Consider the following 19,987-nt stretch of genomic DNA (forward strand, 5'->3'; position numbering starts at 1 on the left):
ACTGATGGCACACTGAGACATCCTGGCTGCTAGAAGTCCTGTCTTTCAGGCCCCTTAATGCCATGAAATGCAATAGCCCAGCATTGGTGACATCACTATCAGAGACTTTGAGGTCATCTATGACAGCTGCTATCCTACTTGTACACATGTATCCAACTTTTACAACACAAGTCCGCCAACACCACCTTTCCCCCTTCCGCCCCCCCCCCCCCCTCCCCACACGCTGCAGCACAGGGAATATTATTTTGCCACTCCCATAGCAGCATAAGGATCAATTACCATGCCACCTAAGAAAGAAGTTCAGCAGTCAGCCACTATAGAGCTAGGCACCATACTGGATGCCAGAGATGGTGCTATGGTGACTTTGGTGGTGAGGGACATGCAACTGGCAGCACATAGGGCAGTCCTGGAAACTAGGAACCCAGTCTCTGAGTCCATGTTCAACAATGACGTGCTGGAGGCCAGTATTGGCAAGTTCACTATCACATACATCCTGGTCCCCGTACTGAGGCAGCTGCTTTCCTACGTGTACACCCTCCAGTCCTCCAGCCCCCACCCCCATGCTGCTGCTGCACAGACCAGTTCTTTTGCTGCACCCATAGTGTCAGTAAGGATCAACCACTCTGGCACCTAACAGGGAGGGCCAGCAGAATGCCACTGTATACCAAGGTGCCCTACTAGATGCCACAGACAGCACGGTAGTGACTGGTTGTGGGGGACAAGCAACTGATTGCTCATGGGGCCATCTTTGCTGCTAGAAGCCTGGTCTTTGAGGCCATGCTCCACCATGACATGCTCCAGGCCAACAGTGGCGAGGTCAGTATCACAGAAATCGTGGTCCCAGTACTGAGACAGCTACCGGGCTACTTGTTCGACACCCAGTCCTCCAAAACCACTCCTCACTATTGCATAGACAAAATTTTTGTGGTGACTTTGGTGGTGGGAGCACATAACTGATGGCACACTGACCCATCTTGGCTGCTAGAAGTCCCGTCTTTCAGGCCCCTTAATGCCATGAAATGCAATAGCCCAGCATTGGTGACATCACTATCAGAGACTTTGAGGTCATCTATGACAGCTGCTATCCTACTTGTACACATGTATCCAACTTTTACAACACAAGTCCGCCAACACCACCTTTCCCCCCTTCCGCTCTCCCCCCCCCCCCCACCCCCCCTCCCCACACGCTGCAGCACAGGGAATATTATTTTGCCACTCCCATAGCAGCATAAGGATCAATTACCATGGCACCTAAGAAAGAAGTTCAGCAGTCAGCCACTATAGAGCTAGGCACCTTACTGAATGTCAGAGATGGTGCTATGGTGACTTTGGTGGTGAGGGACACACAACTGGCAGCACATAGGACAGTCCTGGAAACTAGAAACCCAGTCTCCGAGTCCATGTTCAACAATGACGTGCTGGAGGCCAGTATTGGCAAGTTCACTATCACTTACATCCTGGTCCCCGTACTGAGGCAGGTACTGTCTTACTTGTACATCCTTCAGTCCTCCAGTCCTCCAGCCCCCACCCCCATGCAGTGGCTGAACAGACCAGTTCTTTTGCTGCACCCATAGTGTCAGTAAGGATCAACCACTCTGGCACCTAACAGGGAGGGCCAGCAGAATGCCACTGTATACCAAGGTGCCCTACTAGATGCCACAGACAGCACGTTAGTGACTGGTTGTGGGGGACAAGCAACTGATTGCTCATGGGGCCATCTTTGCTGCTAGAAGCCTGGACTTTGAGGCCATGCTCCACCATGACATGCTCCAGGCCAACAGTGGCGAGGTCAGTATCACAGAAATCGTGGTCCCAGTACTGAGACAGCTACCGGGCTACTTGTTCGTCACCCAGTCCTCCAAAACCACTCCTCACTATTGCATAGACAAAATTTTTGTGGTGACTTTGGTGGTGGGGGCACACAACTGATGGCACACTGAGCCATCTAGGCTGCTAGAACTCCTGTCTTTCAGGCCCCTTAATGCCATGAAATGCAATAGCCCAGCATTGGTGACATCACTATCAGAGACTTTGAGGTCATCTATGACAGCTGCTATCCTACTTGTACACATGTATCCAACTTTTACAACACAAGTCCGCCAACACCACCTTTCCCCCCTTCCGCTCCCCCCCCCCCCCCCCCCCCTCCCCACACGCTGCAGCACAGGGAATATTATTTTGCCACTCCCATAGCAGCATAAGGATCAATTACCATGGCACCTAAGAAAGAAGTTCAGCAGTCAGCCACTATAGAGCTAGGCACCTTACTGGATGCCAGAGATGGTGCTATGGCGACTTTGGTGGTGAGGGACACGCAACTGGCCGTACATAGGGCAGTCCGGAAACTAGGAACCCAGTCTCTGAGTCCATGTTCAACAATGACGTGCTGGAGGCCAGTATTGGCAAGTTCACTATCACATACATCCTGGTCCCTGTCCTGAGGCAGCTACTGTCTTACTTGTACATCCTTCAGTCCTCCAGCCCCCACCCCCATGCAGTGGCTGCACAGACCAGTTCTTTTGCTGCACCCATAGTGTCAGTAAGGATCAACCACTCTGGCACCTAACAGGGAGGGCCAGCAGAATGCCACTGTATACCAAGGTGCCCTACTAGATGCCACAGACAGCACGGTAGTGACTGGTTGTGGGGGACAAGCAACTGATTGCTCATGGGTCCATCTTTGCTGCTAGAAGCCTGGTCTTTGAGGCCATGCTCCACCATGACATGCTCCAGGCCAACAGTGGCGAGGTCAGTATCACAGAAATCGTGGTCCCAGTACTGAGACAGCTACCGGGCTACTTGTTCGTCACCCAGTCCTCCTAAACCACTCCTCACTATTGCATAGACAAAATTTTTGTGGTGACTTTGGTGGTGGGGGCACACAACTGATGGCACACTGAGCCATCTTGGCTGCTAGAAGTCCTGTCTTTCAGGCCCCTTAATGCCATGAAATGTAATAGCCCAGCATTGGTGACATCACTATCAGAGACTTTGAGGTCATCTATGACAGCTGCTATCCTACTTGTACACATGTATCCAACTTTTACAACACAAGTCCGTCAACACCACCTTTCCCCCCTTTCGCCCCCCCCCCCCCCTCCCCACACGCTGCAGCACAGGGAATATTATTTTGCCACTCCCATAGCAGCATAAGGATCAATTACCATGGCACCTAAGAAAGAAGTTCAGCAGTCAGCCACTATAGAGCTAGGCACCATACTGGATGCCAGAGATGGTGCTATGGTGACTTTGGTGGTGAGGGACACGCAACTGGCCGTACATAGGGCAGTCCTGGAAACTAGGAACCCAGTCTCTGAGTCCATGTTCAACAATGACATGCTGGAGGCCAGTATTGGCAAGTTCACTATCACATACATCCTGGTCCCCGTCCTGAGGCAGCTACTGTCTTACTTGTACATCCTTCAGTCCTCCAGTCCTCCAGCCCCCACCCCCATGCAGTGGCTGCACAGACCAGTTCTTTTGCTGCACCCATAGTGTCAGTAAGGATCAACCACTCTGGCACCTAACAGGGAGGGCCAGCAGAATGCCACTGTATACCAAGGTGCCCTACTAGATGCCACAGGCAGCACGGTAGTGACTGGTTGTGGGGGAGAAGCAACTGATTGCTCATGGGGCCATCTTGGCTGCTAGAAGCCTGGTCTTCGAAGCCATGTTCCACCATGACATGCTCCAGGCTAGCAGTGGCGAGGTCAGTATCACAGAAATCGTGGTCCCAGTACTGAGACAGCTACTGGGCTACTTGTTCGTCACCCAGTCCTCCAAAACCACTCCTCACTATTGCATAGACAAAATTATTGTGGTGACTTTGGTGGTGGGGCCACACAACTGATGTCACACTGAGCCATCCTGCCTGCTAGAAGCCCTCTCTTCGAGGCTACATTCCACCCTGACATACTACATGCCAACAGCACCGAGGTCACTATCGCAGACCTGCAGGACCCTGTAATGAGGCAGTTACTGGCATATTTGTGTATCGTCCCGATGTCCAAACCGCCTCCCCCCTCGCTGTTGTACAAAGAAGTTCATTTGCCACACCCAGAGAGTGAGTAAGGATCAACTACTGTGTCACCTGACAGTGATGTTCAGCAGACTGCCACTGTAAATTCAGGTAACTTACTGGGTACCAGAGATGCCACTGAGGTGTCTTTGGTGGTCGGGGACATGCAACTGGCTGCACACAGGGCCATCCTGGCAACTACACGCTCAGTCTTTCACACCATGCTCTGTCATGACGTGCTAGAGGCCAGCAGTGGTGAAGTCGATGTCACACACATCCAGGTCCCAGTACTGAGGCTGCTATTAACCTACTTGTACAGTGTCTAGTCCTCCGAAATACCTCTCCCCCCACATTGCTCTACAGACTAGTTCATTCCCGCACCCACAGTGTCAGTAAGGATCAACTACCATCACTCCTAATGAGCAAGTTCAGCAGACTGCCACTGTACACCCAAGTCTCGCCTCGATGCCAGGGATGATGCTGTGGTGACTTTGGTTGTGGGGGACATGCAACTGGCTGCATACAAGGGCATCACTGCTACTAGAAGCCCAGTTTTCGTGGCCACGTTCTGCCACAACATGCTACACGCCAGCTGTGGTGAGGTCAATATCACAGATATCCAGGTACCGGTACTGGGGCTGCTATTAACCTACTTGTACATCATCCAGTCATCCAAAAACCCCCTTCCCCCCTAACTGCTGCACAGACAATTTATTTTGCCCACGCACACAGTGTCATTGTGGCTCCTAATAGAGAACATCATCAAGCTGCCACTTTAAACCCCGGGGGCCTACTGGATGCCAGAGACAGCACTGTAGTGACTTTGACAGTGGGGGTCAAGCTGCTGGTTTCACACAGGGACATCCTGGCTGCTAGCATGGTCTGCAATGCCATGTTCCGCCATGATGTGCTAAGCCCAGCAGTTGCGAGGTCACTATCACAGACATCCAGGTCCCAGTACTGAGACAGCTACTGCGCTACTTGTACATCATCCAGTCCTCAAAAATCACCACTCACCCTACACTACTGCACAGACAAATTCTTTGTGGTGTTTCGGTGCTGATTGATATGTAACTGGTGGCACACAGGGATTTCCTGGCTGCTAGAAGTCCTGCCCCTTTCTGTCATGACTTGCTAGAGGCCAACATTGGTCAGGCCACTATCAGAGACTTTGAGGTCGACTATGACAGCTGCTATCCTACTGGTACATCCTCCAGTCCTCCAACCCCACCACATACAACCGCCCCCCCTCCCCCCTCCCTTTGCTGCTGCACAGAGAAGTATTTTTCCCATACCCACAGCATCAGTAAGGATCAACCACCGTATCACCTGATAAGAAAGTTCAGCAGACTGCCACTATAGACACAATTACCCTACTGGATAGCAAAGACGGCCCTGTGATGAAGTTGGTGGTGGGAGACACACAACTGATTGCTCACAGGGATCTCCTGGCTGCTAGAATCCTGATCTTCAAGGCCAGGTTTGCCATGACGTGCTACAGGCCAGCAGTGGTGAGGTCACAATTACAGACATCGCGATCCCACTACTGAGACAGCTACTGGGCTATTTACACATTGTCCCATACTTGAAACACTCCCCTCCCCCCCACCCCCACCCCCGCCCCGCCCCCTACCTCAAGTGCTGCACAGATAAGTTCTTTGTGGTGTCTTTGCTGGTGAGTGATATGCAACTGGGGGCACACAGGGATTTCCTGGCTGCTAGAAGCCCGGTCTTTCAGGCCCCTTAATGCCATGTAATGCAAGAGCCCAGCATTGGTGACATCACTATCAGAGACTTTGAAGTCATCTACGACAGCTGCTATCCTACTTGTACACATGTATCCAACTTTTACAACACAAGTCCGCCACCACCACCTTTCCCCTCTTTCCCTCTTCCCTCCCCCCCCCCCCCTCCCCCACCCTCCCTCGCCACACGCTGCAGCACAGGGAATATTCTTTTGCCACTCCCATAGCAGCATAAGGATCAATTACCATGGCACCTAAGAAAGAAGTTCAGCAGTCAGCCACTATAGAGCTAGGCACCTTACTGGATGCCAGAGATGGTGCTATGGTGACTTTGGTGGTGAGGGACATGCAACTGGCAGCACATAGGGCAGTCCTGGAAACTAGGAACCCAGTCTCCGAGTCCATGTTCAACAATGACGTGCTGGAGGCCAGTATTGGCAAGTTCACTATCACATACATCCTGGTCCCCGTCCTGAGGCAGCTACTGTCTTACTTGTACATCCTTCAGTCGTCCAGTCCTCCAGCCCCCACCCCCATGCTGTGGCTGCACAGACCAGTTCTTTTGCTGCAGCCATAGTGTCAGTAAGGATCAACCACTCTGGCACCTAACAGGGAGGGTCAGCAGAATGCCACTGTATACCAAGATGCCCTACTAGATGCCACAGACAGCACAGTAGTGACTGGTTGTGGGGGACAAGCAACTGATTGCTCATGGGGCCATCTTGGCTGCTAGAAGCCCAGTCTTTGAGACCATGTTCCATCATGACATGCTCCAGGCCAGCAGTGGCGAGGTCACTATCATAGAAATCGTGGTTGCAGTATTGAGACAGCTACTGGGCTACTTGTACATCATCCAGTTCTCCAAAACCACCCCTCACCCCACACTACTGCAATAGACAAATTTTTTGTGGTGACTTTGTGGGCAGTGGGGACACACAACTGATGGCTCACTGAGCCACCCTAGCTGCTAGAAGCCCTATCTTCCAGGCTAAATTCCACCGTAACATACTACAGGCCAACAATGCCTATCACAGACCTCCAGGACCGGGTACTGAGAAAGTTACTAGCGTACCTATGTATAATCCAGACGTCCAACCACATTCCTCCCCCTCTTCCCCCACACTGCTGCACAACGAAGTACTTTTGCCACACCCACAGAGTCAGTAAGGATCAACTACTGAATCACCTAACAGGGATGTTGAGCATAGTGCCACCGTAAACTCAGGTCACTTACTGGATACCAGAGATGCCACTGAGGTTTGGTTGCAGGGGACATGCAACTGGCTGCATACAAGGGCATCATTGCTTCTAGCAGCCCAGTCTTCGAGGCCACGTTCCACCGTGACTTGCTACAAGCCGACAGTGGCGAGGTCACTATCACAGATATCCATGTCCCAGTACTGAGACAGCTGCTGGCCTACTTCTACATCCTCCAGTCCTCCAAAACCCCCCTTCCCTCCTAACTGCTGAACAGACAAGTTCTTTTGCCCATCACACACAGTGCCATAGTGGCTCCTAATAGAGAACATCAGCAAACTGCCACTTTAAAGCCCGGGGGCCTACTGAATGCCAGAGACGGCACTGTAGTGACTTTGATGGTGAGGGTCATGCAACTGGTTCCACACAGGGCCATCCTGCCTGCTGGAAGTGCGGTCTGCAAGGCTGTGTTCCGCCATGATGCGCTACAGCCCAGTATTACCTCCCCCCCCCCCCCCCCCTCGTCTCCCACACACACACACACACACACACACACACAACACTGCAGCACAGAGAAATGTTCTTCTGCTGCACCCACAATGTCACAGACATCCAGGGTCCTGGTACTGAGACAGATACCCTACTGGGTGCCAAAGACGGCAGTTTGATGACTTTGGTGGCAGGGGACAGGCAACTTGCGGCACACAGGGTCACAATGCCAGCTAGAAGCCCGGTCTTTGAGGTCATGTACCACCATGGAGTGCTAGAGGCCAGCAGTGGTGAGGTCACTATCAGAGATATCCAGGTCCTGGTGCTGTGGCAGCTGGTATCCTACTTGTACATCCTGCAGTATTACCTCCCCCCCCCCCCCCCCATCTCCCACACACACACACACACACACACACACACACACACACACACAACATTCTTCTGCTGCACCCACAGTGTCAGTAAGGATCAACTACCATGGCATCTAATAAGCAAGTTCAGCAGACTGCCACTGTAGAGCCAGGTACCCTACTAGATACCACAGATGCACTGTAGTGACTTTGGTGGCGACGGACATGCATCTGGCTGCACATAAGGCCATCCTGGCTACTAGAAGCCCAGTCTTTGAGGCCACGTTCCACCATGTCATACTGGAGGCCAGGAGTTGTGAGGTCACTACCACAGACTTCGACGTCAATTGTGACAGCTGCTATCATACCTGTACATGGTCCAGTCTTCCAGTCTTCCCCCCCCCCCCCCCCCCCTGTCCCCCCAACTGCTGCTGCACAGACAAGTTCTTTTGCTGCATTGCTGCACTCACAGTGTCAGTAAGTATGGAACCTAATAAGGAATTTCAGCAGAATGCCACTATAGACCAGGTATCCTACTGAATGCCAGAGGTGATGCTGTGATGACCTTGTTGATGGGGGACACTCAACTGGTGGCACACAGGGTCATTCTGGCTGGTAGAAGTCTGGTCTTCGAGGCCATGTTCCGCTATGATATGCTGAAGATTATCAGTGGTGAGGTCACTATCACAGACATAAAGTTCCTGGTATTGACAGGGCTATTGTCCCACCTGTACATCTTCCAGTCCTCCAACTGCCACAGATAAATGTAGCATTTTGGTTCTGAAGGCAGAGTGTGGACAAATGTGGCCACACAGCTGCCTGTAGATAACACAGCTCCCACAGCTGTTCTCACACTGAGGCATTCCTGCAACAGTCTCAGGCAGACTGCCATCACATTCACGAAGACCTGCACCCACAAGGTTTCGGCCACGAAGGGCTGGGCTGTATGATGCACACACAGCCTGAGGATCTGATCGAAATGAGTCAGCTGCTCACAGAGGTGTTCACGGGCCTTTCTGGACAGGAGAAGTGCATGTGGCTGAGCCAGGCGTTTCAGAGGGGGCAGTGGGGTAGCTGTTCGCACCAGCCTCAGACAGTCTGCCAATCACATTCATGAAGACCTGTACCCATGAGATGATGGCTACGAAGGGCTGGGCTGACAAGGTGCACACACAGCCTCAGGATGTGATCAAAGTGAGTCAACTGCTGACTGAGGTGCTCTTGAGCCTTGTTGGACAGCAAAAGAACAAGAAGCTTATCTAGGTACCACAAGAGGAGGCAGTGGAGGAGCTGTGGGTGGGCACCACCCTTAGGCAGGCTGGCATCTGGAGGCTGGCACTGAGCAAATCACTATCATAAACATCGAGGGTCCAGTACTGCGCCAGCTGCTGGCCTACCTGTACATCCTCCAACCCTCTCCCCCCCCCCCCCCCACCTCTCCCTCCCCACCCCCTGCCCTGGAAGGCAGAGTGTGAGTAGGAGGTGGCCGCGCAGCTGAACGTGGAGACTGCGGTTGCCACAGCTGTTCTCACAGTGAGGCACTCACCTACCTGCCTTAGGCATACTGCCATCACATTCATAAAGGCCCACGCCTATAAAGTAATGGCCATGAAGGGCTGGACTGATATGGTGTGCAGACAGCCTGAAAATGTGACTGGAGTGAGTCGGCTGCTCATTGAGGCACCAGGAACTCTTCTGGACAGGAGGAGGGCAAGAGGCTGATCCAGCCATCTCAGGATGGGGCAGTGGAGGAGTTTAAGTTGCTGCTAGTGGCAAGGGCAGACTTGGGGTCAAGAGAGGAGGCCTTACACAGCAGGACTGCTTGCACTGGGCAGCAGCCACGAACACGTGAAGGCAGTGAGGTGCCTGGTAGAGGGCAGAGCAGTGGTGGACACAGGAACAGACGGCAGAACACACTGCAGCATTTTGCCACTCTTGTATCCCTGGTTTGGCTGCTGACAGCATGTTCTGCTGACATTGGCACTAGGAATGTGGACAGATGGATGCCTTGGATTGGATGGCAGGCGGAGGCCATGCAGAGGTGGCAACTGTCCTGCTTGGGACAGGGGCCAACAGGTTGGCCAGAACTAACAGCAGGGCACCTCCTTGGACCTCATCTGGCACAAAAACCACTAGCAGCTGATAGAGATGACCTCCTGAAACTTGCAGCCCAACATACATCTGTGGAATAAAGTTGAAAGAGTTTCTTCACATAAAAATATCAAAAAATATATAAAAAACTATTTCAGCTTTACTCCACAGATGTACATTGGGCTGCAAGCTTCATGAGAGTATTCCTGTCAGCTGCTGGTGGCAGCTGTGCCTGGTGATGTACAAGGTGGTGTCCCCACTATTATTTTTGACCACCCTGTTGGCCCTGCCTCGAGCGACGCAATCTCCATCTCTGCATGTCTACATGCCCCCCCCCTCCCCCCTCCCTTCCTTGGCAACCAATGCACTGCCATCCATTTGCATGGCTAGTTATATACTTCATACCCAATGACACTGAACCTTTGACATATTTTTTACCAAAGGCCAATGATTCTCTTGAGGATTCTCTAAACATTTTGACACATGACTCACCACAGACGGAAGACTTGAGATATATACTGATGCTGCTTATGCCACTGATCCAGCAACTCACTGCTCAGTTAGTGGAGTGATTACAGAATTTAGTGGAGGAGCAGCCACCTGCACAAATGAATAGGAAAGCAACTACATGTGCAAGTGAATAGCAACAATACATATTATTGTTGAAAACAAAGTCAGGATATGCGGCTGCCAGTTGTAGGTACTTTAATTACGTAACCATTACGGCACCTCAACTCAACCTCTCGATACCAGCAATATTCTACTGTGTTTCTGTAAAGTAGCTGACATATTTCTGAGACAACATTCAGGTTTGATTTCATTAATGTAGAGGTACTTTGATACATCGATATGTTTATGTTGCAATAATATTATTCTTATGTGTATTCTTTCTTTTGTCACTATGATCTTTGTCGTACTTGTAACTCTGATTTTTGGGCGCGTAAGCGATTATTAGTTTGTTAGAGAGTCGGACCTTGAGAAAGTCAAGTCTTGGACGTCATGTTGGGAAGACGCATAATGTAGTCAGCTTATAAAATGTGAACTTTAACAGTGAGGAAGATTTTTTCAAGTATGTTTTGTATTGTGAAGTGATGTTTTGTATGTTACGTGATATTGCAATAAAAGCCATTAAAAGGAAGTGTAACTTAAATTCGGAGTGCTGATTACTTTTTTTTTTACATCACCATTGTCCTGCAAAAGTGTAACCTTCAAAAATGGTTTGTGAAACACATCTACAAAACTTGTGAATATAGCAGAATAAAACCTAGGCGTCTTTGCATCCGAGCTTGGAATCATCACCACCTGGATTTTTGCCGACTGAGCCATGATTTTACAACGAGACCAGCGTGGGAAACACGAAAAGATGAATGCCTAGTTTATTCATTATTACATGAAATGACTTTATTAACTGTGCTCTAATGACACCTGCCACATAATAACTTTGTTGTTACCTGAAAATGCAGTATTTAGCAGCGTGAGCAACAGCACAATCATTATTAAATTTTGACCTTTGTTGTGGTAGATGTTAGACAGTGAAGGGGCAAGAGAAGCAATATGGCTATGAAAACTCTATGAAAAAATTTCCCAACTGGAGAGTGTTCCTTTTGTTTTTGTTGATAAAGCAAGTGCCGACCGAGCGAGGTGGCGCAGTGGTCAGCACACTGGACTCGCATTCGGGAGGACGACGGTTCAATCCCGTCTCTGGCCATCCTGATTTAGGTTTTCCGTAATTTCCCTAAATCGCTTCAGGCAAATGCCGGGATGGTTCCTTTGAAAGGGCACGGCCAATTTCCTTCCCCATTCTTCCCTCACCCGAGCTTGCGCTCCGTCTGTAATGACCTCGCTGTCGATGGGACGTTAAACACTAATCTCCCCCCCCCCTCCCCCCAAAGCAAGTGCCATTAAACTGGCCAAAAACTCTGAATTGCACAAGAGATCAAAACACATTGACATACATATGATCTACGTCTGTGAGAAAATTCAAGAAGGCCAGTTAGCTATTGGACTTGTACCTGGCAATAAACAAATTGCAGATATTCTCACCAACATAATGCCACATGTTCAACTTGAATATTTAAAATCATTAACTGCAATGTGTCTAGTACTATTTTTAGCAATATCATCATTTGGGGGATGTGCTGAAGTGAAATGTCTATCTTTTCTGTCTATACAATGCCCTTTGTTATTTCCTAAATACAGATGTCATGCTTTAAGAACTATTCCATGTGTGTGCTTTAAGTGGTACCATTCTTTGAGTTTCTACAATAAGTCTATAAAGGACACTGCTTACAAAACACTTGTGCATCACATCTTACAATGAACCCCTTGAGTGGAAGCTCGCAAAAGGCTAATGATATTTACGTCATTTGAAACTGCACATATTATCTACCATCTAACCACAATATTGGCTTCTAATGGCAACAGAGGGCAGGACTGAAGACATACAATGAGCTCAGATAAGGCTGTGGAGCATAGTTGAACTGTGTAGCTTATGAGGTGCTACAGTGTTAGTAGTGTTCATACAAAGCAGAGCAATGGCAACACTAAACAGACCAAACTTTGCATTATATCTACAACAACAGTTGCCAAAGTTAACATTTCATCAGAAAAGAACCCAAGGAATTTTGCAGAGTGAGAAAGAAGTAGCAGATCGAAGGTTAGCCTTTCTGCAAGATGAGTCAGTGGAATGTGCGATGTCATATACGCTTGACTGTGCAGACAATGTAGATGAGAAGTACAATGATGATGATGACACATGCTTAAAAAGTGAATGTGATACTGAAACAGGTGTTGGGCCAAGTAGTTTATCATCCTTGTCAGACAGGGAGCCACAAATCCTGAAATATAGTAAAGGACAATTCTTGTACAAGGAGCAGTTACTAAACATAATTACCCACAGCATAGTAAAAAAAAAAAATTATGAACAGATTTTGAATAAGTGCACAGCAATATGACCACATAGTGCTTAAGAAAAACTATGGATTTTCAAGGGAGAAGAAAGTGCACTTGTTACAAAAACTGGTGTTTGGCATTTCAAGGATGATAGATACAATTTACAGGATGGGCAGACCTATAACATTATGCACATATAACATTATGCACATCAAACTGCACATGATATATATTACAGTGATTTCAAGGGAAGCAGTGGGTGTTTGCATAAATTGAAACAGTGCTACAGAATCAGAAGACAGAAGATAACAAAATGTCAAACAAAGCACCAATTTGACAATGCACAGCAGACTGTGGAATTGACCCAAAATTTTTTTAGATGAGATAAACAAACTTAACCAATTGTTCAGTAAAGAGTTTGTTTTCAGCTCTGACCAATTGGGATTTGAAGTGGAAATGCATGAGATAAAAACCCTGGGAATTAGAGGTACTGAGAGAGTTGTACCAAGTTGAACTAACATCAATGCCTTAACAAATTCAAATACAATTATGGTAACTTCATCTGGATGCTAAATTGACTGGAAAGTTATTTATTGTGCTGCAAGTAGTTGGAGATGCTCTGCCTCCTATGATTGTTTCTTGTGTATGTGATCTTGCAAAGGCAGAAGGGAATATTTATGTCACAGCAAACAAGACTGGGAAAATGGGTGTAGGAGAACTACAACTATGGTATGAACACTGCTTTTGGCCAGAGGGAGTCAAAATAACTAGCTTTTGCTTGATTCATCGATTCCTGGTCTATGTACAAAAATCATTCTCCTTTAGAGCAAACTATCCCTTCTGAAAAGTGTGTGACACTGCAATCCATACCACTTGGAACAACTGGCCAAATACAGTCTCTGGATCTTTGTTTTTTTCCATGTGTGTAAAATATATTACCACACTATCTGCAGCTACACCTTAAAAGATAGCCAGTTGGAGCTTATGCTCCATGACAGACTGTGTCACATTCTGTCTGATGCCACCGCATTCCATCAGTTGTCTTCACCCTGTTACACCAATATATGCATTCTTTAAGGGTGGATACATAGCTGAACATCTTGCACTGTTTGCACCTCCCAAGTAGTTCACCCTTGATCTTGATGGTGTGAACCTTTGGGATCACTGTGATGTGCCATTTTTCATTCAGTGTCCATGGTGCAAGTTAATAGTTTATTTTGAACATTTCTTGAATGACAGTAATGTTCATTTCGTGAAGTGTAATACATACATTTCACAGATGGTTGATCTCTGCATCTCCCGGACACTCATTTTCTTCGCCCTCCTGAAGCTCACATCGAGTCATTAGGAACTAATATTTTTCCTGTCATAATTGTTAACACAACAATTTTAAATGAGCCTTACTAAACACTGAACTTGCGATCTTGCACTCAAGGAGTTGTTAGAATATTTCTCATATGTGTGGGACCCGTAAGAAAGAGGAATAACAGAGGATATTAAAATTATATAAAAAAAGAGCAGCACAAATAGTCAAAGGTATGTTTGACTCCTAGGAGAATTCCACAGAAATGCTGAAACATCTGAACTGGTATAAACTTGAAGATAGATGCCAGTTATCCCATGAAAGTCTATTTACAAAGTTTCAAGAACCAGTATGAAGTAAAGAATTTAGGAATAGACTTTAGCTCCCTATGTATCTCCCATGTTGACTCTGCCAAGACAAGATTTCACTAATCACAGCATTCACAGAAGCATTTAAGCATTCAACCCTCCTACACCCCATATGGTATTGGAATGGCCAGTGAGATAGGTATCTGATGAATTTGGCATTAACAAGGCTAGTGCTCATGCCATCATTCACAAGGATAGGGTAAGTGGAGGATGTGACAAGTAGAAGACATCACAAATGGTAACTGCTAGAGATTTCATTGCCTCATGTATCTGTAGAATCATCTTTCCTGCAAATCATCATAACACAGGGTGAGGCTTGGTATAACCAGTTCCATTCAAAGCTGGGTTGGCCATCACAGTAGTCTCAGTACACAGCTCTTGCATCACATTTCAATGGATATCGAATATCTGACATCGATGCTACACTCAATTCCAGATGAAACCTTTCCAGAGTTTCCACTAGAGGAGTAACTGATGCTGAAAGTTTTATTTACTAAGATGCCTTTCATTAAATAGAAAATGCTTTTGGAGATGTCGGGAAGGCTGTTCCCATATTCCTTGGTAAAGAAGATAGCGATCTGCTGAAAGTGTCGAGACAAATTTCACTGATCAGTTAATTTTAACTTTCTGTTTTTGGCTGAAATTGCGTTTAAGGCATGATGTGAGTTGGCAGAAGATAAGGCACAGAGTCAGTGCCACTGCCACCAGGAAGGTGGCAACATCTAGGAGCAGGAGCTGGTACCAGGTGAGGTCAAGGGCGGCGGACCTGAGATGTCGTGCCCCCTGGTGGCGCAGCACATACTCCACCCAGTAGACCGCCTCCTCCAGTGGCGGCCGAGGGCGGTCACGGAACAGCAGGGACAGATGCTTCGCCTGCTCCCGATACCTGCACACAGTGAGCAACTGATGTGGCATGAAATGGAGCTTACTTAACATCACTGATGAACTAAGTGACTCCTATTCACAAACACATATTCATATTTTTAAGTGTGTTGTTTTACTTCCACATAACACATGAAGTTAAGGTACTATAATAATATGGTACCAGAAATGTAAATGAAAAATTTATGAGACAGTAATACAGAATATCTGCATTATTTGTATTGTTTAATATATTTTTGTATCGATTTTTTTACACGTTTCTTGTGTAACATAGAAATGTACACTGTGCAGCACCATTGAAGGATCACAATTTAGAAATGCTGCAATTGCCTCTTGTTGTGACACATAAGTTTGAAATTTGGCTCAAAAGTGTCTACAATCTTCCTCTGCAATGGTGCAAAAGTGTGGCACTCTGTAATGTTACCCTCAGACCCAGTGATGCCGCAGACGGATAGGTGTCGACACTGCATGAATGTGGCCATATGATTTCCTAGGAGATTCAGCATTTTCTCTAAAGAAATATCTCATGAGGCCTTTCCTGAAAGGTTAGTGATTGTAGATGATGCTAAAGACACATGCAGCAACCAATTATCTTGGAAAAAAATAGTGGTAGAATGTGCTTTTGAGTCTACATAGTGGTTCTGTGATTATGCTACAAACTTTCAAGAATGGTGGGAAAGAGTAACTGTATCTATTTGAGGCAAGAGACCCTGGTCGAGAAACCACTGAGTCAAAAGTTATAAGAGAAAATCGTTCTGGCAACTCTGACAGTGGACTTCTTCTATCCAAGGTCCTTGCTTTCCTATTTTGGGAGGAGGTACTATAGACTGAAACAACAAAACCATTCCCAGTAAACACGGGCTCTAAAATGCTTACCTTAGGAGCTATGAGAAGTTATTCAGTAGAAGAGGTTTCACAGTTGTGAAGGTGAGCAAGCGGTCATAGGTCTTAGGACATGCATCTCAGACCCAATGTTTACTAGACATATTTTTCTTCTTCTGGCCCACACTAACACCTTGCAAAATATGGAAATCAAAGAGCTTGCAGTAGACGAGGTCCACAGTCAGAAGTATGAGCACAATTTTCACTTGTAACTTTTGACTCAGTCATTCCTGGTCCAGGGTCTCTTACCTCAAACTGAGACGTATACCCTTCTCTGTCATGCCTGAAAGCTTGTGACATCATCACGGTATCATCCTTTATAACATCTAAAATTGAAATTTTGCATAAACCTATCAAAACCAGTGCAGAAAATGCAGTACGTATTGTGAATGCTATAACTGTATTACACATTACGTGTGATCTTTAATCAATAAATGAGACCAACACTGCAATTTTTTCCAGGATTTATACCAAAATATATCAAAAACTGCACAACAATTTACAAAACAGATATAATGTTTCATCATGAGCAGTCTTGAAGGTGAGGGAAAAATTTTAAATTGTATTCTGAACCAAATACTACACAAAGATTGCAAAATATGATTATTAATAAATCTGTTGTGTGTACTTATGTATAGTACCAATTACTTTGGAAACTTACATGCTTTCTCATATGATATTAAAAGGTATTGTAATTTTTATTTCTCTTGTCTTTACTTCATAGATATGTGCTTCTGTGTATGAGATGGGCGACCATGTGGAATTGGCACTTTCTACAATTCATAAAGTCTTGGTCGCAGTTTAATTTATTGATGTGCTTTGATACATCATCATCATCATCATCATCATCATCATCATCATCATAGCTTAGCTGTGTTAAAAAGGAAAGGAAGAGTTACAATATGAAAAGCCACAGAGCTATTACACTGATCAACCAGAACATTAAGACTACCGACCTACTACTGATATAAACCTGTACAGGCGATAGCAAGTCACCTGGCGAGGAATGACTGCTACTCATGGTGCATGCAGCATCAGTGTGTAGAATGGGGAAGGCGAATGATCTATCTGAGACTGACCAAGGGCAGACTGTGATGGCCTGGAGGCTTGGCATGAGCATCTGGGAAGCTGCACGACTTGTTGGGTGCTTGAGGACTGCTGTGGTGAGTGAATTCAACACATGGCAAAACCAAGCTGAAACCACAACAAGACATTGTGCGGTTGGACAGCCACCACTCATTATAGATGGTGGATGTCACAGGCTGGTAAGACAGGACAGGGGCGAACTGTGGTGGAACTAACATCACACTTTATTGCTAGGCATAGCACAAACATGTCTGAACTAAAGTGCAGCAAACTCTCCTAATGATCGACTTCCATAGCCGACGACCAATGCACATGTCAATGTTAACACCACGGCATCAGTAACTACACTGAAATGGGCACCTGACCAAAGGCAAAAGATGTTGGTGCAATGGCAGAGTGCTACACAATCTGATGAATTCTGATACTTTCTTCATCATGCCTAAAGGAGAGCGTGAATCCGTTGTCTTCCAGAAGAATAGCTCCTTGACACCTGTACTACAGGATGGAGACAAGCACCTGGCAGCTCCATTACGCTCTGGGGAACATTCACATGGACATGCACGGTTCCAGTGGAGCTCAAGCAAAGTACCATGATTGCCAAGGAGTGTCAATATTAAAAATATTCCATGCCCCTAGGTGTCGGTCACCCCTACAAATTTTTGTATGGGCCCTCTTGCACGTAAGGTATTGAAAACAGCCAATACATGTATGAAGTCTAGTGCCAAACTGAACATACAGATAAGCAGTGGCATGGAAAACAACTGCCATCAGCAGATGGCATTGGCAACTAATACAGTGCATAAATGATTATCAAAAAATGTAACCAACAGGAGATCATCCACTGAGGATTGATTTGAAAACCATGTAAGAATCATACAGGCATAGTATTTTAAAAATCTATGTGATAGGGAGAATAACTATAAGTAATATAATAAAATATGCAGATTTCATATGGAATGTTAGCTGCTGCAGTTACTAAACATAGAGCAAGTATCAATAAGATTAAATTATAACAACGTGAAAGACATGAAATACATAAGCAATACAATTTATGTTCATAAATGACTACACTGTGAGTGTAGAATACAACATAGCTTCATACAAATAATCTTATTGATACTTTCCCTGTGTTAAGTAATTGTAGCAACTATGATTCCGTATGAAATCTGTATATTTTGTTGAATTATGGTATTTATTGCAATCCTGTGCTCCACACAATTTTTTTAAAACAGTATGTCTGCATGATTCCTCTGTGGTTTACAAATTGTGTAGTACATAATCGATGTTTGGTGTATGTATCTCTTGTTGGTTATTTTGTTTGTTAGTCATTCATGTGCCGTATTAGTTGCCAATACCATATGATGATGGCACTTGTTTTCCTCGCCCCTACTGGTCTCTATGTACAGTCTGGCACTATGCTTTGCACTTGTATGGACTGTTTTCATTACCTTATTTGCCCACTCTCGGCTCAATCTTTTATTTCTTTGTAAGTACTGACCATTGTGCATTAATTGTTTTGTGGGATTTCATACTGTAGTTCTTACTTTTTTTTAACACGGCTATGTTCCAATGATGATGTACCAAAATACGTCAATAAATTAAATTGCTACCAAGACTTTCCACATTTAATTAAGTGCCAATTTTATTTCTCTTGGTCCACAATATAAACGTTCTTGAATAGCTCTGACTAGAATTTCAGACACTTTAACAAAAGGCTGCAAAACGTGTCCACTTCGTGTGGAAGTATCAAACTGAAGGATTGCGTCTGCTTCGTTGCATCACACTGTAATGGGATGTCCTCCTCTAGCATTACATTTCCTCAACAGTAGTAGTCGATACTAGTAATATTTTTCTAATTTTGGACAAGTCAGTATTATCTCAGCTGTTTTTCTGAAAAATATCATATAATTTTATACACAATATGTTATATTTCAAACTAAAATTTATGAATAGGAATTGTTTTTTGGATGTTATAATTAATAAATACTAGTTCTGAATATACAGTTAAAATTATTCTTTTTTAGAAATATTTGAAATTATGAATTATTTGGCACACTTAAAATTTTTGTTATTAATTACACAATCTAGTACCATATATTATGTTTATTTCTGGATTCATTTATAAAATAATAATCGAAACTAATATAAATTCATTTGTCAAGAAAATCTGTAAACCATTTGGAATATTGTTATTGCTACAAAGTGAAGTATGTAGTTGTAAACATGCTTCTGATGTGACTGGATGTATTTTTGTATTTAAGAAAAACAATGGAATTTTGGCTTTGTTAATGGGAAAAATCAAAAGACTGTGTGGTATACTAAAATGTGACAAAATAAATTAATGTAAAAACAAAAATTTTGCTGCAACAATCTTCAAAACTATTTAGATCAATTCAACCATGAGGACCTGAAATGTGATAATTTCAGCTTCAAGAATCAGACCCCTAGGCAAGAAGAGCTGGAGCAAACTCTACAAGAAAAGAAGAGTAAACTAAACAGTTTATTGTAATCTTACTCTTCTCAAATCTTCAGAAATGACTTTGCACACTGTGGACAACAGCTGCAACTAAGAAGGAGGGGGTAGACTACAGCGCTTCGCCCGATGCCCCATGCGTTTGCGCTCACATGGGAGACAACACAACCGTTGGCCACTGATAATTCTGTGTGATCGTCACGCTGCACCT

The 19,987-nt window shown here is 45.6% G+C and overlaps 1 protein-coding gene across 1 annotated transcript in view; it reads right to left on the reverse strand.

Annotated features, from left to right (window-relative positions):
* Positions 1-14,715: 14,715 nt before the first annotated feature.
* The window catches only part of LOC124615348 (UDP-glycosyltransferase UGT5-like), a 74,983-nt gene continuing 69,711 nt past the window's right edge, over positions 14,716-19,987 (reverse strand). The window contains exon 7 of the mRNA XM_047143157.1: positions 14,716-15,339. Coding sequence (XP_046999113.1) covers positions 15,063-15,339 — 277 coding nt within the window. The 3' untranslated portion in view covers positions 14,716-15,062. The remainder of the gene's footprint in view (positions 15,340-19,987) is intronic.

This window comes from Schistocerca americana, chromosome 5 (genome assembly GCF_021461395.2).
Source record: "Schistocerca americana isolate TAMUIC-IGC-003095 chromosome 5, iqSchAmer2.1, whole genome shotgun sequence".
NCBI classification, from domain to species: Eukaryota; Metazoa; Arthropoda; class Insecta; order Orthoptera; family Acrididae; genus Schistocerca; species Schistocerca americana.